This window comes from Nerophis ophidion, linkage group LG12, assembly GCF_033978795.1.
Source record: "Nerophis ophidion isolate RoL-2023_Sa linkage group LG12, RoL_Noph_v1.0, whole genome shotgun sequence".
NCBI lineage: Eukaryota > Metazoa > Chordata > Actinopteri > Syngnathiformes > Syngnathidae > Nerophis > Nerophis ophidion.
Genome location: NC_084622.1, coordinates 27323541 through 27351426, shown reverse-complemented (window position 1 = coordinate 27351426; position 27886 = coordinate 27323541). Strand labels below are relative to the sequence as shown.

The window sequence follows — 27886 nt, the reverse complement described above, 5'->3', positions numbered from 1 at the left end:
CCGGTGGGAGGAGGCAAGAGAGTCCGAAGCTGCCGCACCGCACTGCCTCTTTGACAGGCGCAGGAGGAACGACGCAAGCTCTCCGCTCATGTCTACGGTAAGAGCCGACTTATTACCACCATTTTCTCACCGAAACCTACCGGTTGACATGTGGTATTGGACCGTGTTCGCTTGACCGCTCTGTTCCATAGTAAACCTTCACCGTCATCTTTCGGGAATGTAAACAATGAAACACCGGCTGTGTTTGTGTTGCTACAGCCGGCCGCAATACACCACTTCCCACCTACAGCTTTTTTCTTTGATGTCTCCATTGTTCATTGAACAAATTGCAAAAGATTCAGCAACACAGATGTTCAGAATACTGTGGAATTTTGCGATGAAAACAGACGACTTAATAGCTGGGAACGATACTAGAAGAAAATGTCCTCTACAATCAGTGACGTCACGCGCACGCGTCATCATACTAAGATGTTTCAGCAGGATTTTTCGGCGCAAAATTTAAAATTGCAATTTAGTAAACTAACCCGTATTGGCATGTGTTGCAATGTTAAGATTTCATCATTAATATATAAACTATCAGGCTGCGTGGTCGGTAGTAGTGGGTTTCAGTAGGCCTTTAAGTTGCAACTACTGGCTAAAAGTGAATTTATTTTGCTTCCTTGAGATCATGGGACATCTGTAAGTAATCACAACAAGCTGGGGTTGTATTGTACCAAAATAAGAGATCAAGACTGTAATCTGAGGAGGTAAACAAGCTTGTTTGGTTAAACAACTGGTTGAACTAAAAAAAAAAAAAGGAGTAAACACAGATGGTGCACATGACGTTAAGTTGTTTATGAGTGCGTTTACTATATTAGCGATTAATAACTGAACCTTGTTTGCAAAATTATTGCAAAGACTTTCCAAATGTTAAGTTAAGTTGAAGTACAAATGAGTGTCACACACACACACTAGGTGTGGCAAAATTATTCTCTGCATTCAACCCATCACCCTTGATCACACCCTGGGAGGTGAGGGGAGCAGTGGGCAGCAGCGGTGGCTGCGCCTGGGAATCATATACTGGTGTACTTTCTGTTACCAAGTTTTGAGCAAATCAATGACTTGCAGTTAAGAAAAACATTTAATAAAACATTCTTGTGTGACATTCTGACTACAAAATTGCATTTTTATCCAAATACTGTGGTATGTATTTATTAATCATGATTAATCACATTTCTAGAGTTGGATTAGTCTGATTTAAAAACAATCACTTGACAGCCCGAGGAATTAGTCTGCCGTCAAGCTGTCACTCACCGCTGTCTCGTACACAGTCATGCGCACAGAGCGCAAGAACATATACACAAAAACATTCCGAGAAGCACCTAATAGTTTGCAGTCATGTTGTTTGAAACGATAGGCTATATATTCATAGATAGTCAATGTTAGTAGCTAATCTCAGCCAAATCTTACATGGAGTGTAATTTACGTGTTCAAAGATGTAAGAGGGTGGGACATTATGGTTACAACACTTTAGAAAGTTAGTGCCCTCTATTCAGCTATGTAAACATTGCAAACAGTCCCTTCAACTGTCAAATATGCTGTATATATCTCAACAATAAATGCGATATTGCTGCTTCTAACTAATTTGAAGGGTCATACATTACATTATTAATAAAGTGTATAATGCTTACATACCTTTGTGCAGTGTAGGTGGAAGGTGAACAATGATCTGCTCCTCTATCGAGGGATGAACGGTCATTGCGCCTCCGACCTCCTCCATATTTAGCTTTTCCTCTTCTCCAACACCTCTGGCATCACCATGAGCACAATCAATTTGATCCTCGTACTCTTCCCTGTTAGCGTGCAGAACTCTGTCTATGTGGGGGCCCTGGAAATTGAGTAATCCTGAAAAATAAAAACAAAACGAGTGTTTTATCGCTACGTCGTCGTGGTAAGATTTATGATTGAACTATCTTGACCTCAGCACACAATGTATAACACAATGACAAGCTGTCGAGTAGCCATGACGAATAAACATAATGGGCCACATCTACTAAGATCAGAGAATACCAGGCGCTAAACAGCATGTGCAATCTATAAAATAGCTTGTACTATTAGTGGGTGTGTTGCTTGCGATCCACTATCATTGAACATTATTAAATCTTGCAAACCACCTTGTTGAAATGAAGTTATGTGTCTTTCAGCACGAAGACACTCGATCATTTGAAGTTAAAGTTAATGTACAAATGAGCAGTGGTCGCGCCCGGGAATAAGTTTTGGTAATTTAACCCCCAATTCCAATCCCTTGATGCTGTGTGCCATGCAGGGAAAGAATGGGTCCCATTTTTATAGTCTTTGTTATGACTCGGCCGGGGTTTGAACCTCAACCTATCGTTCTCATGGCAGACACTCTAACCTTTACTGCATATTAATGTTATTCTGCTACTACCGGTGGCGTTTTGGTACGTCTTCAACTAAGTCGGAGACATGTACCACTTTTTCTGGGCATTTTCAAAGCAGTCGTGCAGTGCATCTACATTTTTTTGTATTGTATTGTACCATATGTCCCAGCAAGAAATCTGCGTTCAAAGGACTCCAGCTTATGAGTGATTCCAAGAGCCCAAAAAAAGTCTGCGGGCTATAGAGCGTTTTCAATTTGGGCTCCAGTACTCTGGAATGTTCGAGATGCTACCTCAGTAGAAGTATTTAAGTCTCATCTTAAAACTCATTTGTACACTCTAGCCTTTAAATAGACCCCCTTTTTAGACCAGTTGATCTGCCGATTCTTTTCTTTTTCTCCTCTGTCCCCTTCTGCCTTGTGGAGGGGGTCCGGTCCGGTGGCCATGGATGAAGTACTGGCTGTCCAAAGTCGGGACCCAGGATGGACCCCTCGCCTGTGTATCGGCTGGGGACATCTCTGCGCTGCTGATCCGCCTCCGCTTGGGATGGTTTCCTGCTGGCTCCACTTTAGACGGGACTCTCGCTACTATTTTGGATCCACTTTAGACTGGACACTCACGGTTATGTTAGATCCACTATGGATTTGACTTTCACAATATCATGTTAGACCCGCTCGACATCCATTGCTTTCAGTCCCCTGGGGACTGCCCACATATGCGGTCCTCTCCAAGGTTTCTTATAGTCATCATTGTCACTGTCACCAACGTCCCATTGGTGTTAGTTTTTCCTTGCCCTTATGTGGGCTCTACCGAGGATGTCGTTGTGGTTCGTGCAGCCCTTTGAGACATTTGTGATTTATGGCTATATAAATAAACATTGATAGATTTTTTTTGTGTGCTGAAGGTATACTTATGAGAGAGAGTATGCACTTACTGCACTCAAGATGCAAAAAAATGCACCCTCCAACAAGTGTTTTCATATTGGAGATATTATAATAATATATCATCTGTAAAAAAATTAACAACCCTTAAAAAAACACTATAGGACACCAAAACGCGTCAATTGAATGTTTTTTGATCAGTTAAATTATCCAGCAGTTATAAAATTATAAATGGGTGCGCCCACCTGTGTGCGAAGTGTTTAACCACCAGCACACATCTATAATCTGTCACACATTTTCTGAATTGCAATATAGACTATGAAAACATTTTAACACACTGGCGGTGCTTTCTGTGTGCGAGGCAGTAGATCACATCAACAAAGCACATTTTTGCACCTGAATGATCCAAATACAACAAATGCACGATGAAACATGTTTTTTTTTTTTACATAGGAGATATATTACAATAAATATATTAAAATAAAATGCCAAGACACACTAAAATGCATCAATTGAATTTGTTTTAATCAGCCCCTTAGCATATTATAAAATAATATTGCTGAATGTGTCTAATAACTTTATTTCTGACAGCTCAAATATGTTCTCACAGCAGTGTGCGTGCGTAACTCACAGTTTGCACATACTTTTCAGACATCCATCCATCCATTTTCAGACATGCTAAATAAAATTCTAAATAGTGCTCGCAAGACAGTAATCAGTGTTGATTAACCACATTGCACATTGTATGTTGTATTAGAATGTTCTCATCCTATTTTTATGGGGCGTTCTGATAATCAAAATATACGTTTGTATACTGCATATTCATGAAGATAGGGATGCTAAATGGATTGCGCTCCTTAATCTGCTTACTTAACAGATGTCCACCACGTTTAGTGGATCAGCTTTGTGTGTGCTATCAAGTTTGCATGCGCTTTAGTACACGCAAACCTTTAGTAGATCAGGCCCAATGTGTTGGCTCTTACCATTCTTCTTTAGGAAGTGCAGAGCGTCATTGTATCCTTGTTTACACATGGCTTTCATAACCTAGACACAAGAAAAATCATTCATTAAGTTCACTGGAGTTCATGCAAGTCAATCAATCAGCCCATGGAATGTGTATACATTGAGGAGGGAAGGAGACATACCATTGGATCTGGTGGAAAAAGTGCCCGGGAAATTCTGTAAAGGTTGGTGAGAGTGAACTGGATGCTGGTGTTGGTGAAGCGGAGCTCGTGTATATTGGTGGAAGTGTCTCGCGGGCAGATGTCGCTCTCTCCAGAGAACGGTGACACGGTGATGGTGTTTTTCAGTTCGTAGTGCGGCAAGTTGTCAGAGATACCTCCGTCGACGTACCGCTGAATGGAAAAAGGGAGTTACAGGTTGTACCTTAGGACCAAATATGGTAATCACTGGACTAAATATATGGACATTTCACAGAACCCTGAAACACCACCATGTTGCCTGTGCTTATATATTTCTGACCAATACTTAACATAATAGCACTATTATTAAACCTCAAAGTTTAAGCCCATAAATTGTTGTTGTATGTGCTCTAGAAAACACCCATTGTAACTTTCGGGTGTTTCAACGTATCACCACAACATTTGGTACACACATTTTGGGGAATGAAAATCACATGTCTGTCAAAATTCAGGCGCTATTAGGTGGGAAAGCACGGCTGCCTTAACCAAAACATCACTATAGACCGTGGTCAAGGAGCGCAGGTGAGACGTTCCCTCCAGGGCCGATATATTGTCGGGGGTAACACTTTCCATTTTACCCGGCATTGGGTCCTTGCAGTTCCGCTCTTTGGTCGGAAGGATGAGGCCGTCGATTTGTTACAACTCTCTATTTATGTTTTTCACTAAGCCAACCGGAAATCCACCATGCTATTAACACTGAACATGCTAGCCATCCCTCTCCTAACTTGCCCACTCACTTACACATGTCACTCACCACACATCCATCTTTCTTAAGGCCATCATAAAGCCAGAGATGAAATACTAGAGGCATTGAGTGCCACTCTATCAAATGACATTGAAAATAAATTGCAAAAATCTAAGTTTGTTGGCATTATTTGCCATGAAAGTGTAGATGTGGCGTTTTTTAAACGACTAATGATCTACATACAGGTGAGAATAATCAATTAAATTTATCATATGCATGTATGCCCTGGCACACGATTATCATCATTTCATAACCGAAGCAAAATACTTTTTACACTTTTACACTGAAATAAATACACCTACAACTTATTAAATAAAAATATAGAAAATAATAACGGCAGTGGTAAAGTTTAGATCCATGAAGGAAAGAAGAAAGTGAATGAATGTTTATAACTGAATGCATTTACCTATGGCTAAAAATTTGTTTTATTTATTTTTTTATTAATTAAGTAACATTTATGACAACGTTTTTTCCAAAACATAATATATAATGTGAGATATAACAGGATAATGCATACATGTATCATTTGTTTTCAAAACGGTTACAAAAAAGTGGGACCCCAAAAATGTACTTTGGAATCACATTTTTATGACTTGAAGGGGTCCCTGGGAATTTGTAGCGCCAACACTGATGTATGTGAAATTAATTATAATTACATAGCGCTTTTTCTCTAGAGACTCAAAGCGCTTTACATTGTGAAAACCCATTAGCTACATTTTAAGGAGGGTGAAGTGTCTTGCCAAAGGACACAACAGCTGTGACTACGATGGCAGAAGCTGGCACTCTAGTTTCTAGCTGGCTGCCCTGCGATCTGAACCACATTGATGCATATATGGTAGGTAGCATGTCTTCCAGATTATTTTCAACACAAGCCTTAGATACAGTCAGATCAATCGAGGTCAGGTGTTCCTTCTTAGATCTTATTCAGGCAAAAGTTGTCCCGCTTGTTCAGCTATCTATTGATTTTTAAATACATCAACTCTAAAAAGGCTGAGGTAGAGGAGGTTAAAGGTCATATGAGGGGCTATTTTTGTCAGCAATCTTCTGCAACAAATGTTTTTCAGTAAGGTGCACCACAATTAGGCAGTTACTTAATAAAAAGTGATTTCGAGTTGGTTTACTGCATTTCTTTTCGATAATGTTTTCATTAAAAAGGTTATTTAAGGCCCATTGGGTCAGCTGATAGAATCACAGTGACATCAGCCTTCTGAAATGAGACACAACAGGTACAGTAGGCGAGTACAGAACAACCCGTAAGTCTGAGCCAACATGCTCCCATCTGGCATTGCCACTCTAAAATGTTGGTCACAAGCTCTGTGTACACACAAGCACGCGCAAGCGCTCGGAAATCCATCACAAAGGCCACAGAGGGAGGAGTGCGGAAGGCTGCTATTGCTTCATGACATTTCACAGAAAACCTCTCAAAAAGACATGTCCTGAGAAAAGGGACGGCGTGGCGCATTGGGAGAGTGGCCGTGCGCAACCCGAGGGTCACTGGTTCAAATCCCACCTAGAACCAACTTCGTCACGTCCGTTGTGTCCTGAGCAAGACACTTCACCCTTGCTCCTGATGGGTGCTGGTTGGCGCCTTGCATGGCAGCTCCCTCCATCAGTGTGTGAATGTGTGTGTGAATGGGTAAATGTGGAAGTAGTGTCAAAGCGCTTTGAGTACCTTGAAGGTAGAAAAGCGCTATACAAGTACAACCCATTTATAAAAGTAGAATTTCAACTTTGCCCATTAAGGAGAAACTACAGCACATATATTACTCACAACAGCAACTTTCCTGAGCATAAAAGGGCTTTGTGGAACAGCTCAAAATGAACAACAACAAAAATGACAGGAAACACAGTACTAATCAAATGTTCTGTAGACTCACCACTCCTTGCAGTGTGGGAGGAATAAGGCCACAATACACTGGAATGTAGGCACTGCAAACACATGCCTAGGGAACAAAATGGTCTTTATAACATCATAAGTGTAAAGGATCTTTATTGATAGACTCACCTGTACAATCTCCTCCTTGTTGTTAAAGTGAGACACCAAGACATTTTCTCCATCCGTTACTCTGGTCAGAGAGATTCCCAGCCTCCCGTTGGCGAGATGGTGAGAGTCCACAGGCAGTGTGCGCCGCAACATGAAGCGTACGATCTTCACCAGGTTGAAGGAAGGGTGCATGGGTCCAAGGAATCGCTTTCTTGCTTCTTTGGCAACCTCGATGATACTGGCACCAGCCTCTCCTGTAATTTATGTATGAAAAGTAGCAAACATTGTATGTAAAACTGTTTATTGCTTTACAACAAGGGTACCCACACTTTACCAGCAGGTGATCTACTTATCAAATGACCAAGTCGAAAAGAACTACCTCATAGGAAGAAACACATTGAGGCTATTCCATCCCTAAAGGTACACGTTTCCCTGCTCTTCAGAGGAGTTTTATATGCACGCACGCACGCACACACAAATATATATATATATATATATATATATATATATATATATATATATATATATATATATATATATATATATATATATATATATATATATATATATATATATACACCTCACACCTGTGAAGTGACAACCATTTCAGGTGACTACCTCTTGAAGCTCATTGAGAGAATGCCAAGAGTGTGCAAAGCAGTAGTCAGAGCAAAGGGTGGCTATTTTGAAGAAACTAGAATATAAAAACATGTTTTCAGTTATTTCACCTTTTTTAGTTAAATACATAACTCCACGTGTTCATTCATCATTATGATGCCATTAGAGACAAACCACAATGTAAATAGTCATGAAAATTAAGGAAAAACACAATGAATGAGGACAAGGTGTGTCCAATCTTTTGTGTTTAATAAAAATACAAGCATGTTGAAAGTCCTACTGAAACCCACTACTACTGACCACGCAGTCTGATAGTTTATATATCAATGATAAAAACTTAACATTGCAACACATGCCAATACGGCCGGTTTAGTTTACTGAATTGCAATTTTAAATTTCCCGCGATGTGTCCTGTTGAAAACGTCGCGGAATGATGACGCTTATGTTGACGCGTGCTTGTGACGTTATTGGTTGGAGCGGACATTTTATCCCAGCACCACTCACGGCTAAAAGTCGTCTGCTTTAATTGCATAATTATACAGTATTTTGGACATCTGTGTTGCTGAATCTTTTACAATTTGTTCAATTAATAATGGGGACTATAAAGAAGAATGCTGTTGGTGGAAAGCGGTGGATTGCAGCTGCCTTTAGCAACCAAAACATAGCCGGTGTTTCTTTGTTTGTTGTGAAACTTTAATATGGAACATAGCGGTCAAGCGAACATGTTTCTCTACCACATGTCAACCGGCAGGTTTCGGTGAGAAAATTGTGGTAATAAGTCGGCTCTTACTGGAGACATGAGCGGAGCTTGCGTCCTCCTGCAGCAGCTGTCAAAGAGGCAGCCTCGACTTTCTTGGCTCCTCCATGGCTTCCATCAGAGACACTGTCAGTCACCACAGCCCCTCCGACTTTCAGGTATGACTTTATAATCTCACTAAAAAACTAGTAACACAATAAGCAGATAAGGGATTTTCCAGAATTATCCTAGTAAATGTGTCTAGTAACATCTGAATCGCTCCCACTGCCGTCGCCTTTTTTTTTTCCCTAGTGCTTCACTCTAACTTTCTTCATCTGCGAATCTTTCATCCTCGCCCAAATCACGGGGAAACTGTCGCTTTCTCGTCCGAATCGCTCTTGCTGCTGGTGGCTATGATTGTAAACAATGTGAGGAGTCCTACAACCCGTAACGTCTTGGCACATCGTCTGCTATTTCCGGTACAGGCAAGGCTTTTTTATTAGCGACCAAAAGTTGCAAACTTTATTGTCGATGTTCTCTACTAAATCCTTTCAGCAAAAATATGGCAATATCGCGAAATGATCAAGTATGACACATAGAATGGACCTGCTATCCCCGTTTGAATAAGAAAATCTCATTTCAGTAGGTCTTTAATACATAAAGATTCCCTTATTACATAAAGAAAATAATATAAGTTGGTGTATTATCTTATTCTGATAACTTGCATTGATTGGACTCAGACAGGATTTACGGGAGTTGCTGATAAGTTCCACAACTTTGAATTTACATTTTGGTGGAAGAAAAAGTCTTCCTCTCTTTCCAAAAGCACATGAAGAAATCGTTTTTATAACCTTGACAAGAAATACTGGCACTGACACATCCTCCGTGTTAGACTGATAGCTCGCGATAGACGTCATGGACACAGCCTTTAGACTTTGTGTAAAAGGACATGTCTCCCAGAAACATGCCATACTCCTCCTTCTATCAATATTCATCAGTATCTATGAAAGTTAAGCGATTGCATGTTTTATCTAACATAACTTTTGTTATCAACACTGGTTATCCTTTTTTTACACTTGTATGACAGTTAAGAAAATACAACACAATGAGGAAAGTTTCCTACAGTTTATATTATAGGTACCTAATTATTTCCAAGTTTTACTGTACAGTTTGTATCAGTGTATGTACAGTTAACAGTTTAACGGTATGGAGAATTTGACTATAATTACTACTATTTTCTTTGAGCAAAAATATTCTAAATCCGATTAATTTGTAGGTCAAGAAGCATCTTGAAATAGATTGTGTTTGACCTCAAAAGGTTCCACTGTGACAATGTCCATGCACCCGCAGGGCCACACACATTGTCGAGTATTCATTCAGCATGTCTTATCATGTAACCTCACACTGAGTTTTAGGTGTTACAAGAATTTCCAGTTAAATATCACTTAAAAAAAAAAGGTACTTTCCCTTGCAAAGTTCAAGTCCAGAGAAAACTTCAGAGGAGAAACAGCAGCTTAAAGGAAAATTTCACTTTTTAGTTTTTCCCATCATCCACAATTACATTGTGATCCCACATATTTCCTTGTCTGTGCCTTGTAGGTAGTTGAAAAAACTGCTAAAAACTGTGGCTAACAATGCAGGAAATGGGGAGTCATCTATTCTGCTTGTAAATCCCTCTACAAATATTTTACAAAAAACATAACTTAGACGAGACAACATCGCCAGGAATACTCAGAAAGATGCTCACTTGTGCTCAGTATTGTTTATCTAAGGACTCTTTTGAATTTACCAGTTGAAGGAGTACGCAGGTGTTGTGCTAAAAGATACAACCATCCAATAAGTAAAAATTTCAGTAAGAGGCAAAGTTGTAAGTGACTGTTTGATAATGTTATTATTTTCTCCATGAAACGTTTAGCACTGGTGCTACATAATAACACTCCAAGGCTGTTAGAAAGTCTGAGCAAACACGGAAAGTGCGCTCTATGCTGTTGCTGAAGGAAGTAGCGCTCGTTACAATGGACTCTGTGCAAAGGAAAGAAGTTACACTATAAAATATAACCAGGACTCCACAGCATTCAACAGTATTTTTTTCCGCAGTAAACTACTATAATCCAAATTTACTGCAACAATACAAAAAATAACTGTAAAAATTAGGATATCCTTATATTTCACAGCAAATAACTGTTATTTTTAAAATGAAAACCGATTTGTCTCTTAATAGAGTGCATTGCACACTCTTCTACTGTAAGTGGCAGTATGTTGTTAAACCAAAGGAGTAATTAACTATAAAATTACAATTGTGTAATTACAGCAAACAGTTGTAACTTTATGGTAATTAACCGTAAAATTACAGCTCTGTCGTTAAAGTAACTTGCTGTACAGATATTCCATCCATCCATCCATCATCTTCCGCTTATCCGAGATCGGGTCGCGGGGGCAACAGCCTAAGCAGGGAAACCCAGACTTCCCTCTCCCCAGCCACTTCGTCTAGCTCTTCCCGGGGGATCCCGAGGTGTTCCCAGGCCAGCCGGGAGACATAGTCTTCCCAACGTGTCCTGGGTCTTCCCCGTGGCCTCCTACCGGTTGGACGTGCCCTAAACACCTCCTTAGGGAGGCGTTCGGGTGGCATCCTGACCAGATCCCCGAACCACCTCATCTGGCTCCTCTCGATGTGAAGGAGCAGCGGCTTTACTTTGAGTTCCTCCCGGATGGCAGAGCTTCTCACCCTATTTCTAAGGGAGAGCCCCGTCACACGGCGGAGGAAACTCATTTCGGCCGCTTGTACCCGTGATCTTATCCTTTCGGTCATGACCCAAAGCTCATGACCATAGGTGAGGATGGGAGCGTAGATCGACCGGTAAATTGAGAGTTTTGCCTTCCGGCTCAGCTCGTTCTTCACCACAACGGATCGGTACAACGTCCGCATTACTGAAGACGCCGCACCGATCCGCCTGTCGATTTCACAATCCATTCTTCTCTCACTCGTGAACAAGACTCCTAGGTACTTGAACTCCTCCACTTGGGGCAGGGTCTCCTCCCTGGCCCGGAGATGGCATTCCACCCTTTTCCGGGCGAGAACCATGGACTCGGACTTGGAGGTGCTGATTCTCATTCCGGCCGCTTCACACTCGGCTGCGAACCGATCCAGCGAGAGCTGAAGATCCCGGTCAGATGAAGCCATCAGGACCACATCATCTGCAAAAAGCAGAGATCTAATCCTGCGGTTACCAAACCGGAACTCCTCAACGCCTTGACTGCGCCTAAAAATTCTGTCCATAAAAGTTATGAACAGAATCAGTGACAAAGGAAAGCCTTGGCGGAGTCCAACCCTCACTGGAAATGTGTTCGACTTACTGCCGGCAATGCGGACCAAGCTCTGGCACTGATCGTACAGGGAGCGGACCGCCACAATAGGACAGTCCGATACCCCATACTCTCTGAGTACTCCCCACAGGACTTCCCGAGGGACACGGTCGAATGCCTTCTCCAAGTCCACAAAGCACATGTAGACTGGTTGGGCAAACTCCCATACACCCTCAAGAACCCTGCCGAGAGTATAGAGCTGGTCCACAGTTCCACGACCAGGACGAAAACCACACTGTTCCTCCTGAATCCGAGGTTCGACTATCCGGCGTAGCCTCTTCTCCAGTACACCTGAATAAACCTTACCGGGAAGGCTGAGGAGTGTGATCCCACGATAGTTGGAACACACCGTCCGGTCCCCCTTCTTAAAGAGAGGAACCACCACCCCGGTCTGCCAATCCAGAGGTACCGCCCCCGATGTCCACGCGATGCTGCAAAGACTTGTCAACCAAGACAGCCCCACAGCATCCAGAGCCTTAAGGAACTCCGGGCGGACCTTATCCACCCTTGTGGCCTTTCCCCCGAGGAGCTTTTTAACTACCTCAGCGACCTCAGCCCCAGAAATAGGAGAGTCCACCACAGATTCCCCAGGCACTGCTTCCTCATAGGAAGACGTGTTGGTGGGATTGAGGAGGTCTTCGAAGTATTCCTTCCACCTATCCACAACATCCGCAGTTGAGGTCCGCAGAACACCATCCGCACCATACACGGTGTTGTTAGTGCACTGCTTCCCCTTCCTGAGGCGGCGGACGGTGGTCCAGAATCGCTTCGAAGCCATCCGGAAGTCGTTTTCCATGGCTTCCCCGAACTCCTCCCATGTCCGAGTTTTTGCCTCCGCGACCGCTGAAGCTGCACACCGCTTGGCCTGTCGGTAACTGTCCACTGCCTCCGGAGTCCTATGAGCCAAAAGGACGCGATAGGACTCCTTCTTCAGCGTGACGGCATCCCTCACCGCTGGTGTCCACCAAGGGGTTTTAGGATTGCCGCCCCGACAGGCACCAACTACCTTGCGGCCACAGCTCCGATCTGCCGCCTCGACAATAGAAGTGCGGAACATGGTCCACTCGGACTCAATGTCCAGCACCTCCCTCGTGACATGTTCAAAGTTCTTCCGGAGGTGGGAATTGAAACTTTGTCTGACAGGAGACTCTGCCAGACGTTCCCAGCAGACCCTCACAATGCGTTTGGGCCTCCCAGGTCTGTCCGGCATCCTCCCCCACCATCGCAGCCAACTCACCACCAGGTGGTGATCGGTAGAAAGCTCCGCCCCTCTCTTCACCCGAGTGTCCAAAACATAAGGCCGCAAATCCGATGACACAACTACAAAGTCGATCATGGAACTGCGGCCTAGGGTGTCCTGGTGCCAAGTGCACATATGGGCACCCTTATGTTTGAACATGGTGTTTGTTATGGACAAACTGTGAGGAGCACAAAAGTCCAATAACAAAACACCACTCGGGTTCAGATCCGGGCGGCCATTCTTCCCAATCACGCCTCTCCAGGTTTCACTGTCGTTGCCAACGTGAGCGTTGAAGTCTCCCAGTAGGACAAGGGAATCACCCGGGGGAGCACTTTCCAGTACTCCCTCGAGTGCTCCCAAAAAGGGTGGGTACTCTGAACTGCTGTTTGGTGCGTAAGTACAAACAACAGTCAGGACCCGTCCCCCCCACCCGAAGGCGTAGGGAGGCTACCCTTTCGTCCACCAGGTTGAACTCCAACGTACAGGCTTTGAGCCGGGGGGGAACAAGAATTGCCACCCCAGCCCGTCGCCTCTCACTGCCGGCAACGCCAGAGTGGAAGAGGGTCCAAACCCTCTCGAGAGAAGTGGTTCCAGAGCCCTTGCTGTGCGTCGAAGTTAGTCTGACTATATCCAGCCGGAATTTCTCGACTTTGCGCACTAGCTCAGGCTCTTTCCCCCCAGTGACGTGACGTTCCACGTCCCAAGAGCTATCTTCTGTAGCCGAGGATCGGACCGCCAAGTGCCCTGCCTTTGGCTGCCGCCCAGCTCACATTGCACCCGACCTCTATGGCCCCTGCTATGGGTGGTGAGCCCATTGGAGGGGTGACCCACGTTGCTTCTTCGGGCTGTGCCCGGCCGGGCCCCATAGGAACAGGCCCGGCCACCAGGCGCTCGCCATCGTGCCCCACCTCCGGGCCTGCCTCCAGAGGGGGGCCCCGGTGACCCGCGTCCGGGCGAGGGAAATCTGGGTCCATGCTTTTTCTTCTTCATAAAGGTCTTCGAGCTGCTCTTTGTCTGATCCCTCACCTAGAACCTGTTTGCCTTGGGAGACCCTACCAGGGGGCTTTATGTCCCCGGACAACATAGCTCCTAGGATCATTGGGACACACAAACTCCTCTACCACGATAAGGTTGCAGCTCAGAGAGGAGTACAGATATTCCCAGTAAATGTAACTTTGAAAATAATTATTTGCAAGTAAGTTCCTGTGTATTTACTATTTTGCTTACAATGACCTTACTGTAATTGGGGGTTAAATCACCAAAATTATTCCCTGAGCGTGGCTCAATGCTCCCCTCACCTCCAAGGGGGGTGGAAGAAGTCAATGGGTCAAATGCAGAGGTTACTTTCACCACACCTAGTGTGTGTGTGACTATCAGTGGTACTTTAACTTTAACCTAACTTGAATACATGTTAAAAAATGTTTGTTGTTCCTGTCTCGCATTGAGATTGTGAAAAAAAGAGAGAAAAAAAGTTTGTGTATTTCTGGTCTTGCCATCCCCTCCTGGGTCGAGGGCCGACGCAGCTGCTGAGTTGGATCAAAAGCAACGTCGGAAATGCTTTGCTGAACCAAAAGTTTCTTTATTATATAAACGAGCGTCATTTTACACATCGGTGAAGGCACCATTGATGCTGAATGGTCCATACAGGTTTTTGAGCAACATATGTTGTCATCCATGCAACGTTATCATGGACGCCTCTGCTTATTTCAGCAAGACAAGTGTTACAACAGCATGGCTTAGTAAAAAAAGAGTGCGGGTACTTTCCTGGCCCGCCTGCAGTCCAGACCTGTCTCCCATCGAAAATGAGTGGCGCATTATGAAGCGTAAAATACGACAGCGGAGACCCCGGACTGTTGGACGACTGACGTTTTACTTAAAACAAGAATGGGAAATAATTCTACTTTCAAAGCTTCAATAATTAGTTTCCTCAGTTCCCAAACGTTTATTGAGTGTTGTTAAAAGAAAAGGAGATGTAACACAGTGGTGACCATGTCCTTTCCCAACTACTTTGGCACGTGTTGCAGCCATGAAATTCTAAGTTAATTATTATTTGCAAAAAAAATAAAGTTTATGAGTTTGAACATCAAATATCTTGTCTTTGTAGTGCATTCAATTGAATACGGGTTGAAAAGGATTTGCAAATCATTGTATTCCGTTTATATTTACATCTAACACAATTTCCCAACTCATATGGAAACGGGGTTTGTACAAACTGAGTTCTGAGGGGAAGTGCCGCCAGAAAGACCGCGCTCCACACAAGAAGTGACGTCAGAAAGAACACGCCACAACAAGCTTCATAATAAAGCGGTTTCGTAACTCGGAGCTAACCACAGGAAATATGGAGACGAGTCATCCAGACATGCCCGTGTTTCTCCTTCAGTCTGTACAGACGCTTGTGGAAATCACACATGAATAACTTAAAAGAAAGCGATTGCAGCTATTTCGGGTACAACATTTCTCAGATGGCAAGAGAACTTTCAAATGTCCAGGTCAGCTGTGATTTTAAGGAGTGACAACAAGAATGCGGGCTCCTGTGGATGTGATGAAAAAGGTAGTGTGTGCTTTGTATTACCTGGCCGCCTGTATCAGTTATTGTCCGCCATGTATGTCACGGATTCAACGTCAAAGTCCAGAGAATATAAAGTCACCAAAAACGAATGGACAATGAAGGTGAGGCAAACGAGTGAGGAGTGTCCTGACCAGATATCTAGATCCTTAGTTTGATTGATGTACAATGTTATTTATCACATTGTTTACGTGTCTAATAAAGATTTGATTAATTTATGATGGCTCAGGTGTGATTCACTATGATAGGGCCTCACGGCACACTGGATTCCAGTTCATTGAAATACCACAACACTGGATATTGTTCAGATAAGTAAAATTTAAGAACTTGCGCCCAAAAATGAGGTGACTATGACGTGCGCATTTTCTGCACATGCGTATTAGGTTGCGTTGCGCCAGCGGACGGAGGGTGTCTTAAACGGCGGCAGTTATGTGTGGACATGGATAATGTGAAGTGTGATTTACCCTTCATAACCTTATCCAGCTTAGAGTAAACGGGGCCTTAGTCAAAAATGGAGGATTCCTTCCTTGGAGAAGCCAAACCATCAGTTTATATATTCCCTTTTTGGGTGTGCGCTACGTCTAAACAGCAACACCTGACCATGAAAGGAGATGTTTGTGTGTTAGTGTCTGGAAAACAACTCCTTTAAGTCATAACTTATGTACATAATCATGTACATAGTGTACATACAGTAGTCCCCCCACCTCATTTTTTGTTTATCAAATCACCTGACATGTTTGTATACTGTGTACATGTACATAATGTATCCATTTTTTTAACATATTTTTATATACATGTTACAAGTTATACATCTTTTATTATCAAATGTATCAAATGTGATGGATATTTAATAGACCACAATGGAAACAAGCCTTTTGGCTTTTGGTGCCATCCATTCGTCTTTTTAAAGCATTACATGGATTCAATTCTTTAAGATGTCAATAAACTTCTCAATCAATCCCTTTAAATTTAAAGGTTGGTGTTTGAACTCGACAGGTAGTCTCCTCTCAAAGATATGGCTATCACTTTTGCATTCCCGAAGTCCCAAATGGGGCCTCCTTCCAGCGAAAATTGATCCGATTCACCTGGGAATACCAAACTAAAGGGCCCTTATCTAATGTGCTCGAACTGAAATACCACCGTGTACTCAAACTTGTAGGTTTGTTGTTGTTGTACTTGTACTTGTATAGCGCTTTTCTACCTTCAAGGTACTCAAAGCGCTTTGACACTACTTCCACATTTACCCATTGCTTTCTCCAAGACGATTATGAGCATTCACCATATGTAGAACATAATATCCATCCATTTCCAACCGCCTTTCCCTTTTGGGATTGCGGGGGGTGCTCGAGCCTTTCTCAGGTGCATTCGGGCGGTAGAACTTAATATGAGTTAGTTAATACACTTCACTGTCTTAAGAAATTAATTCATTGTATTTCCTAGAGTGAGACAGTAAACAGAGTTTGGGGAATCCATCTACTGCTTGTCCTTTTTGGGCTGCGATGAGGTGGCGACTTGTCCAGGGTGTACGCCGCCTTCCGCCCGATTGTAGCTGATATAGGTGCCAGATCCCCCCGCGACCCCAAAAGGGAATAAGCAGTAGAAAAATGGATGGATGGATGTCCTTTTTGGGATCGCGGGGGTTGCTGGAGCCTATCTCAGCTGCATTCGGGCGGAAGGCGGGGTACACCTTGGACAATATGTGTCCTGGGCATGACGTTAAAGTGCATCCGGCAATGGAGGCTCCTCAATGGGGTCTTGGGGCACTAGGAGGTTAACCCCTTTACTACTGTTACCCCAGGTGGCCCTTGGCAAAGTAAATGGTAAATGGTAATGATAAATGGGTTGTACTTGTATAGCGCTTTTCTACCTTTTGTTAAGGAACTCGAAGCCTTTTGACACTATTTCCACATTCACCCATTCACACACACACATTCACACACTGATGGCGGGAGCTGCCATGCACGGCGCTAACCAGGACCCATCAGGAGCAAGGGTGAAGTTGACAAGTGAAGCTCAAGGACACAACAGACGTTACTACGATGGTAGAAGGTGGGAATTGAACCAGTAACCCTCAGATTGCTGGCACGGCCCTTTCCCAACTTCGCCACGCCATCCCCTAGGCCTAGTACCTGACTGCCCCTTAGCCAGGGATACGGTGAAGACCTCACCGGCGGAGCAGGCGGAAGATGGTAGATTTTAAGAACTACCACAATGGCTGCGAAGGCGGAAGAAGGCTGTAGCAGAATAGGGTCCCCAGTCGTCTTGGACTCCATGCCACTGAGCCCTGACCCGATTCTGTCAAGGATCGTGTGGTGACTGCCTGTGCACCAGTCTGCCCACGTTAAACTAAGTCACACACAGGCATCCTCCATAAATAGGTCGTGAGTTCAAATCCCAGCTGAGTCATACCAAAGACTATAAAAATGGGACCCGTTACCTCCCTGCTTGGCACTCAGCATTAAGGGTTGGAATTGGGGGTTAAATCACCATAAATGATTCCTGGGCGCGGCACCTCTGCTGCCCACTGCTCCCCTCACCTCCCAGGGGGTGATCAAGGGTGATGGGACAAATGCAGAGAATAATTTCGCCACATCTAGTATGTGAGTGACAATCATTGGTACTTTAACTTTAACTTTAAAGGGATACACCCCTACCAGGAGGATTGTCGTACTCGTTCGAGTGACCGCCGATGACACCCTGGACAAGTAGCCACCTCATCGCAGGGCCAACACAGATAGACAAACAACATTCACACTCACATTCACACACTAGGGCCAATTTAGTGTTGCCAATCAACCTATCCCTAGGTGCATGTTTTTGGAGGTGGGAGGAAGCCGGAGTACCCGGAGGGAACCCACGCAGTCACGGGGAGAACATACAAACTCCACACAGAAAGATCCCGAGCTCAGGATTGAACTCTGGACTAATCAGGACCTTCGTATTGTGAGGCATATGCACTAACCCAGGGGTGACCAATGCGGTGCCCGCGGGCACCAAGTAGCCCGTAAGGACCAGATGAGTAGCCCGCTGGCCTGTTCTAAAAATAGCTCGAATAGCAGCACTTACCAGTGAACTGTCTCTATTTTTTAAATTGTATTTATTTACTAGCAAGCTGGTCTCGCTTTGCTCGACATTTTTAATTCTAAGAGACAAAAAAATCAAATACAATTTGAAAATCCAAGAAAATATTTTAAAGACTTGGTCTTCACTTGTTTAAATAAATTCATTTATTTTTTTACTTTACTTCTCATAACTTTCAGAAAGACAATTTTAGAGAAAACATACAACCTTAAAAATGATTTTAGGATTTTTAAACACCTTTTTACCTTATAAATGCTTCCTCATCTTTCCTTTTTTTATTTTAAAGAATAATAAATACATTTTAATTTAATTCTTCATTTTAACTTCTGTTTTTTTGACAAAGAATATTTGTGAAATACTTCTACAAACTTATTATGATTAAAATTAAAAAAAAATATTCTGGCAAATCTAGAAAATCTGTAGAATCAAATTTTAATCTTATTTCAAAGTCTTTTGAATGTATTTTTAAATTTTTGTTCTGGAAAATCTGGAAGAAATAATGATTTGTCTTTGTTAGAAATATAGATTGGTCCAATTTGTTATATATATAAAGTGCAGATTGGATTTTAACCTATTTAAAACATGTGATCAAAATTCTAAAATTAATCTTAATCAGGAAAAATTACTAATGATGTTCCATAAATAATGTTTTTAATTTTTTCAAAAAGATTCGAATTAGCTAGTTTTTCTCTTCTTTTTTTCGGTAGAATTTTGAATTTTAAAGAGTCAAAATTGAAGATTAACTATGTTTGATAGTTTATATTTTTTGGGAGAAATCATTAAAGGCCTACTGAAACCCACGACTACCCACCATGCAGTCTAATAGTTTATATATCAATGATGAAATATTAACATTGCAACACATGCCACAACGGCTTTTTTAGTTTACTAAATTACAATTTTAAATTTCCCGGGAGTTTCGTCTTGAAAACGTCGCGTAATGATGACGTGTACGCAAGATGTCACGCGTTTTTAGGAAGTATGAGCGCTACGCACACACACAGCTAAATGTCGTCAGCTTTAACGGCATAATTACACAGTATTTTGGACATCTGTGTTGCTGAATCTTTTGCAATTTGTTCAATTAATATTGGAGGAGTCACAGAAGAAAGATGGAGTTGGGAAGCTTTAGCCTTTAGCCACACAAACACACGGTGATTCCTTGTTTAGAATTCCCGGAGCTGAAACTTTCCTATGGATCAGAGCACGGTCAAGCAGACATGGATCCCAACCGAATGTCAACCAGCAGGTTTCGGTGAGAAAATTGTGGTTAAAAAGTCAGTTCTTAATGGACAAAAGCTGAGCTTGTGCCGTCCATAAAGCTGCCGTCGACTCCCCTGAGACATTGCGCGTCAACACATCCATGTAGGCACCCTTCCGACTATCAGGTAATATTTAACTCACTAAAACACTAGCAAAACAATAGAAAGATAAGGGATTTCCCAGAATTATCCTAGTAGATGTGTTTAAAAACATCGGAATCAGTCCCAATGCAATCGCGTTTTATTTTTTTTAACTCGTTTTTAATTTTCTTATTTTTTTTCTAGTCTGCCTCTATCAATATCCTCAAACACGAATCTTTAATCCTCGCTCAAATTAATGGGGAAATTGTTGTTTTCTCGGTCCGAATATCACTTTTTGTTGGAGGCTCCCATTAAAAACAATGTGAATATGTGAGGAGCTCCCACACGTGTGACGTCATCGTCTGCGACTTCCGGTAGAAGCAGGGCATTTCTCCTAACACCGACAGTTGCGAACTTTATCGTGGATGTTCTCTACTAAATCCTTTCAGCAAAAATGGGTTGTACTGGGTTGTACTTGTATAGCGCTTTTCTACCTTCAAGCGCTTTGACACTACTTCCACATTTACCCATTCACACACACATTCACACACTGATGGAGGGAGCTGCCATGCAAGGCGCCAACCAGCACCCATCAGGAGCAAGGGTGAAGTGTCTTGCTCAGGACACAACGGACGTGACGAGGTTGGTACTAAGTGGGATTTGAACCCGGGCCCCTCGGGTTGCGCACGGCCACTCTCCCACTGCGCCACGCCGAAATATGGCAATATCGCGAAATGATCAAGTATGACACATAGAATGGACCTGCTATCCCCGTTTAAATAAGAAAATCTCATTTCAGTAGGCCTTTGAGATGATCAGTGTTTCCACAAAGATAAATATCATTAATTATTAAAAACAACATAGAGTTAAAGGTAAATTGAGAAAATTGGCTATTCCTGGCCATTTATTTAAGTGTGTATCAAACTGGTAGCCCTTCACATTAATCAGTACCCAAGAAGTAGTTATTGGTTTCAAAAAGGTTGGTGACCCCTGCACTAACCCCTATACCGAGTCTAAAACCTACAGATCCCTGTAGGATCAAACCAAGGACTACTCAGGGCTCTCAAATAAATTATTTTTTTGTATTTCCGAGAGTGAAACAGTAAACAGAGTCTGGGGCAAAGTATGTTCCAGAAAATCTGTTTTTTGGTGGACTTTGTAGAGCCCCTGGTTAAGAAAAACAAAGCCTCCAACAATACAAAACAACAGATACGTTTCTATCTCCGTTCTTGTGCGTTTAGCGTGGATTAATGTTATGTTTTGCAGAGCAGGGATCCCCACTAAGTACGTTCTCCCTCCAGTAGTCTACTTGTGATTAAAGTGACGTACCAAGACACACGCCGGAGACCAGAGCGGTGGCGGTGAGGGCTCCAGCGGAAGCTCCGTAGATGTGCTTGGCGTTGTGCACCAGGAAAGGAGCCTGCTCCAGCAGACAGCTGGCGACGCCGACATGGTAGATGCCCAGGAAGCCGCAACCTGCGAACGAGATGTTCCATGGCGAGTCTAACGGGAACATGCCGCGCGTTGACGGGAGGGTCGAAGGTCGTCGGTCCAGTTAGAACACGATGTTCTCTTCCTGGTTTACTTGGCTGAAGAAAAAAAAATAATAACACAACAATTTGCTTTCAAGGTCTCCGCGCCGCTGCTTGGATTAATAGCGGCTGTTTACATGCTGTGTGTAAATTAGCAGTCAATAGCCGTAGAGCGTTCTGACTAGCCCGACCTTTGTCCCACATTACACCGCTAAACTAACATAGTTCTGAAACAGAACACTGAATTTAACTAAACTGAGGATTTGCCTCGGCGAAACGTAGCAGGCACTAAAGTTCACCCCAGAAACTATCTTGTGTTGACGAACATTCGTTACGTTTTTATTCACAAAGGGGGCGGGCTTACAAGGAAGTCACCAGCGAGTCCAATAATGAGCGACGTCGCAAAGCATATCGACCAATGAAAACGGACATAGTTGGAAAACTGACCAATCACATGTCGCAATGCTGGAACTCCAGTGAACTACTAACAAATGTCACGTGCAATGCTATTATTTAACAACTATGTTGTCCCTACTCTATTTAGAAGTAGTTTATGTCTTTATATAATTTGTGAATTTTGGAGAAACGCGTGTATTTTGAGTACACACACTTGCTTGTTTTAAACAAATCGAATACGATGAACTTTTGTACACTAATCTAAAGTTCAGGTTATTGGTTGTCATGGCAACACTCTCACGCTGCGATGTAAAAAAAAAAAACGTCAACACGATGTACAAATGTCGTCACCTGGCAAGTGGAGTGGTCACAAAGTCTCGGGGAAGCCTGTTATAAAACACATTTACACCGAAGTGTTTTTGTGTGGAATGTTCCTGTTTTAATGTTGTTGTGCAGTGATCCAAGTAGGAACATGACTCCCCCAGGAGCATATTCTGTTGTGCAACATGTTCAGGGTATAGCAACAAAAAAACAGAAAAAAAAAGTGTGTCTGCAAGTGCTTATTGATTGTTGACAATCAAGGCAAGATAAGAAGGGCCTAAAAGGACAACACCATCAGATTCACATAGTAGCAATTGATTTGATCTCATCCTGTATTACAATATGTTTTAAGACATTGTCTATGTAAATGTGCTCAAATATCTAAAACTCCCTTTTACTTCTCCAGTGATGAGTCAGTCTGATAACAGACTAACCTCACCACTGATATTGTTTATCTGATTACTGATATTGTAATTATTATATAATCGTTGTATCATGGATTTTTCAAAGAAACGGACGTACATTTGTTTCAATGTTGCCCACATTGAAATTTAATTTGAATGAAACATTGAGTAACTAAAAGACAGAGAGTCAAAGGTTTGTGGATGTATTTTTTGATTATGTTGATGTCATTTACAATATGATTAGGTTAAAGGCCTACTGAAATTAGATTTTCTTATTTAAACGGGGATAGCAGGTCCATTCTATGTGTCATACTTGATCATTTTGCGACATTGCCATATTTTTGCTGAAAGGATTTAGTAGAGAACATCTACGATAAAGTTCGCAACTTTCAGTGCTAAGAGAAATCCCTTGCCTCTACCGGAAGTCGCAGACGATGACGTCACATGTTTGATGGCTCCTCACGTATTCACATTGTGTTTAATGGGAGTCTCCAACAAAAAGTGCTATTCGGACCGAAAAAACGACAATTTCCCCATTAATTTGAGCGAGGATGAAAGATTCGTGTTTGAGGATATTAAAAGCGATGGACTAGGGGAAAAAAAAAAAAGTTACAAAAAAAAAACGCGATTGCATTGGGACGGTTTCCGATGTTTTGAGACACATTTACTAGGTTAATTCTGGAAAATCCCTTATCTTTCTATTGTGTTGCTAGTGTTTTAGTGAGTTTAATATTACCTGATAGTCTGAAGGGTGTCTCCATGGGTGTCTTGACGCGCAGTGTCTCAGGAGAGTCGACGGCAGCTATGGACGGTAAGAACTGACTTTTTAACCACAATTTTCTCACCGAAACCTGCTGGTTGACATTCGGTAGGATCCATGTTTGTTTGACCGCGCTCTGATCCATAGGAAAGTTTCACCTCCAGGAATTTTAAACAAGGAATCACCGTGTGTTTGTGTGGCTAAAGGCTAAAGCTTCCCAACTCCATCTTGCTACTTTGACTTCTCCAATATTAATTGAACAAATTGCAAAAGATTCAGCAACACAGATGCCCAAAAAAACGGTATAATTATGCCGTTAAAGCAGACGACATTTAGCTGTGTGTGTGTGCAGCGCTCATACTTCCTAAAAAAACGTGACGTCTTACATACACGTCATTATTACACGACGTTTCGAAGACGAAACTCCCGGGAAATTTAAATTTGTAATTTAGTAAACTAAAACGGCCGTATTGGCATGTGTTGCAATGTTAATATTTCATCATTGATATATAAACTATCAGACTGCGTGGTGGGTAGTAGTGGGTTTCAGTAGACCTTTAAGACGAACCTGGTACAGTTGAAGTATCTGCAAATAAGAAGCTATCACCAACTGGTGAGTGTACAATGCCTGTTTGTAAAATCAACATACATATGTTACAAAAATAATACTAATTATATATAAGTAAGCAAATGTGGCTTTTTGTTGTAACTAATGCACACTCATTCAAAAGAATTGCACAACATAATAGACATGTGTATTTGTCATTGTACAGCATACACCAAAACTGTAACTGTCATAGTAAATTTTGACTATGAAAAATAAAATTACATTAAGGAATTCCTTAATGTAATTTTTATAGTGTGTGAATATGAGTGTGAATGTTGTCTGTCTATCTGTGTTGGCCCTGCGATGAGGTGGCGATTTGTCCAAGGTGTACGCCGCCTTCCGCTCGATTGTAGCTGAGATAAGCTCCAGTGCCCCCCGCCACCCCGAAGGGAATAAGCGGTAGAAATGGATGGATTGATGGAATAATAGTAGCACGCCTTGTGTTATTACAAATCCATTATTTCTAAGTTCTAATGTGTTAATTTTTTCAGATATTGTGTTTTTAAAAACAATGGAAAATATGTTTAGAGTAAAGAACAACAGCCTTCCAGCTTGTATTCTTAGGTTATTTAAATTAAGAGGAGAAAACTATAGTTAACAGGGATATGGATTTTTGAAATAGTTAAAGTAAGAACGAATATAAAATACAAATGTATTTCAGTTATAGGAGTTAAATAGTGGAACATGCTCAGTGATGAGCTGAAGAGACGTAGTTCTTTGTTAAGGTTTAAGAAAACCTTGAAAGGTCAAATGAAAAAAAATACAAAATACAGTAACAATTATTTTCATCCATTTTTTTTTTTTTTTAACGTTGATGTTCCAGGCAATCTCATAAACAGCGGCTATTAATCCAAGCAGCAGTGCGGAGACCATGACGTTAAAGTGCATCCGGCAATGGAGGCTCCTCTATGGGGTCTTGGGGCACTAGGAGGTTAACCCCTTTACTACTGTTACCCCAGGTGGCCCTTGGCAAAGTAAATGGTAATGATAAATGGGTTGTACTTGTATAGCACTTTTCTACCTTTTGTTAAGGAACTCGAAGCCTTTTGACACTATTTCCACATTCACATTCACACACTGATGGCGGGAGCTGCCATGCACGGTGCTAACCAGGACCCATCAGGAGCAAGGGTGAAGTGGACAAGTGAAGCTCAAGGACACAACGGATGTTACTAGGATGGTAGAAGGTGGGGATTGAACCAGTAACCCTCAGATTGCTGGCACGGCCACTCTCCCAACTTCGCCACACCGTCCCCTAGGCCTAGTACCTAATGTAATAAAATTACATTAAGGAATAGTGTGTGAATATGAGTGTGAATGTTGTCTGTCTGTGTTGGCCCTGCAATGAGGTGGCGACTTGTCCAAGGTGTACGCCGCCTTCCGCTCGATTGTAGCTGAGATAGGCTCCAGTGCCCCCTGCGATCCCGAAGGGAATACGCGGTAGGAAATAGATGGATTGATGGAATAATACACAAGGCGTGCTACTATGAACATAGAAATCCATTATTTCTAAGTTGTAATGTGTTATATTTTTCAGATATTGTGTTTTTAAAAATGGAAAATATGTTTAGAGTAAAGAACAACAGCTTTCCAGCTTGTATTCTTAGGTTATTTAAATTAAGAGGAGAAAACTATAGTTTACGGGGGATATTGATATTTTAAATAGTTCAATCAATCAATCAATCAATGTTTACTTATATAGCCCTAAATCACTAGTGTCTCAAAGGGCTGCACAAACCACTACGACATCCTCGGTAGGCCCACATAAGGGCAAGGAAAACTCACACCCAGTGGGACATCGGTGACAATAATGACCCAGTGGGACGTCGGTGACAATGATGACTATGAGAACCTTGGAGAGGAGGAAAGCAATGGATGTCGAGCGTAAAGTAAGAACGAATAGAAAATACAAATGTATTTCAGTTTTAGGAGTTAAATGGTGGAACAAGCTCAGTGATGAGCTGAAGACATGTATTTCTTTGTTAAGGTTTAAGAAAACCTTGAGAGGTGAAATAATTAAAAAAATACAAAATACAGTAACAACTATTTTCCTCCATTTTTTTTCAACGTCGATGTTCCAGGCAATCTCATTTTCAGTGAGTGTATAGAATGGGCAAATATAAGCTTTGGCTTCAATTCCTTTTTTTGGTCTTTTTTTTTTTCTTTTCTTTTTGTGTGTAAATGCGTATGATTATTAAATATGTCTAATCTGTACTGTTACTCTGGTAACATAAAATGGTTGATTATATGACCGAAATAAATGTATGTCACTCATTCAATATTATATGATACGGTTACGCTTATAAATTAAACAAGCCCGAAAAGTAGTAGGGAGAAGCCTATCATACCAAACCCTTACGTTTAAATATAAAAACATATTAACAGTACACGTTTCATATTTTGCACAAACCATAACAAATATGTCAATTGGAGGCAGTAAACAGCGCAACCTATTGAGGGATGGAAGCAGCCACAAGTCCCAACCACATGGCTCCCCGCCATGAGTTTAGAAAGCCGAGCTGAGAGCAGGGATGACCACGCCCCGCGCTCCCCTGACCTCATTTGATTGGTCGATGCACAGTCCTTTCTTCTTCTTCTGGCTGCTCTCGCTGATTTCTCACGCAGTGCGTCTCTTTTGCCCCCATCGGTCGCCGAATAGAATAGAATGCCTTTTTATTGTGACTATAGACCAGGTCTAGGCAAATTAAGGCCCGGGGGCCACATGCGGCCCGTTGAGCTTTTCAACACGGCCCACCGGACATACCCAAATAATTTTTTTAGATCTTTAAAGGCCTACTGAAACCCACTACTACCGACCATGCAGTCTGATAGTTTATACATCAATGATGAAATATTAACATTGCAACACATGCCAATACGGCCGTTTTAGTATACTAAATTGCAATTTTAAATTTCCCGCGCGTTTCTTGTTGAAAACTTTGCAGAATGATGACGCGCACGCGTGACGTCCCAGATTGTAAGGAAATATTAGCGCTGCACCACACACAGCTAAAAGTCGTCTGCTTTGATCGCATAATTACACAGTATTTTGGACATCTCTGTTGCTGAATCTTTTGTAATTTGTTCATTTAATGATGGAGACTATAAAGAACAATGCTGTTGGTGGAAAGCGGTGGATTGCAGCTGTCTTTAGCACCGAGACACAACCGGTGTTTCTCTGTTTGTTGTGAAGCAGAGCGGTCAAGCGAACATGTTTTCTCTACATCAACCAGCATGTTTTTGGATGGGGAAATTGTGATATATGTCTTACCGTGGACATCAATGGATTATTCGTCATCCTGCAGCAGCTGGCATGTCAAAAAGGCAGCTGTGAGCTTGGCTCCTCGGCTTCTCTCTGAGACACTGCGTGTTCACCGCAGCCATCCGACCTCGAGGTATGCCTTTACAATCTTTAAAATCTCACTAAAACACTATTAAAACAATAAGCAGATAAGAGATCATCCAGAATTATCCTAGTAAATGTGTCTATTTACATCTGAAACGCTCACTCTGCTGCCGCCCAGAGCCGTCGCTTTTTTTTCTTTCTAGTCCTTCACTATCAATATCCTAATTCACAAATCTTTCATCCTCGCTCAAATTAACGGGGAAATTGCCGCATTCTCGGTCCGAATTGCTCTTACTGCTGGTGGCTCCCATTATAAACAACGTGAATATGTGTGGAGCCCTGCGACTCGTGATGTCACGAGCTCATACTTCCAGTAAAGGCAG

General features: G+C 42.3%; 1 protein-coding gene across 2 annotated transcripts in view; it reads right to left on the bottom strand.

Annotated features, from left to right (window-relative positions):
• pnpla2 (patatin-like phospholipase domain containing 2) overlaps nucleotides 1-22026 on the bottom strand; it is a 29128-nt gene extending 7102 nt beyond the window's left edge. Inside the window, exons 1-6 of one of the 2 annotated variants that reach the window (XM_061917208.1) lie at nucleotides 21467-22026; nucleotides 7212-7444; nucleotides 7084-7149; nucleotides 4405-4614; nucleotides 4243-4303; nucleotides 1675-1884 (exon numbers count right to left, since the gene is read on the bottom strand). In XM_061917208.1, the coding sequence (XP_061773192.1) occupies nucleotides 1675-1884; nucleotides 4243-4303; nucleotides 4405-4614; nucleotides 7084-7149; nucleotides 7212-7444; nucleotides 21467-21653 (967 nt within the window). In that variant the 5' untranslated portion in view covers nucleotides 21654-22026. The remainder of the gene's footprint in view (nucleotides 1-1674; nucleotides 1885-4242; nucleotides 4304-4404; nucleotides 4615-7083; nucleotides 7150-7211; nucleotides 7445-21466) is intronic. The other variant, XM_061917207.1, reaches the window with a different exon arrangement.
• Between the last annotated feature and the right edge of the window lie 5860 nt (nucleotides 22027-27886).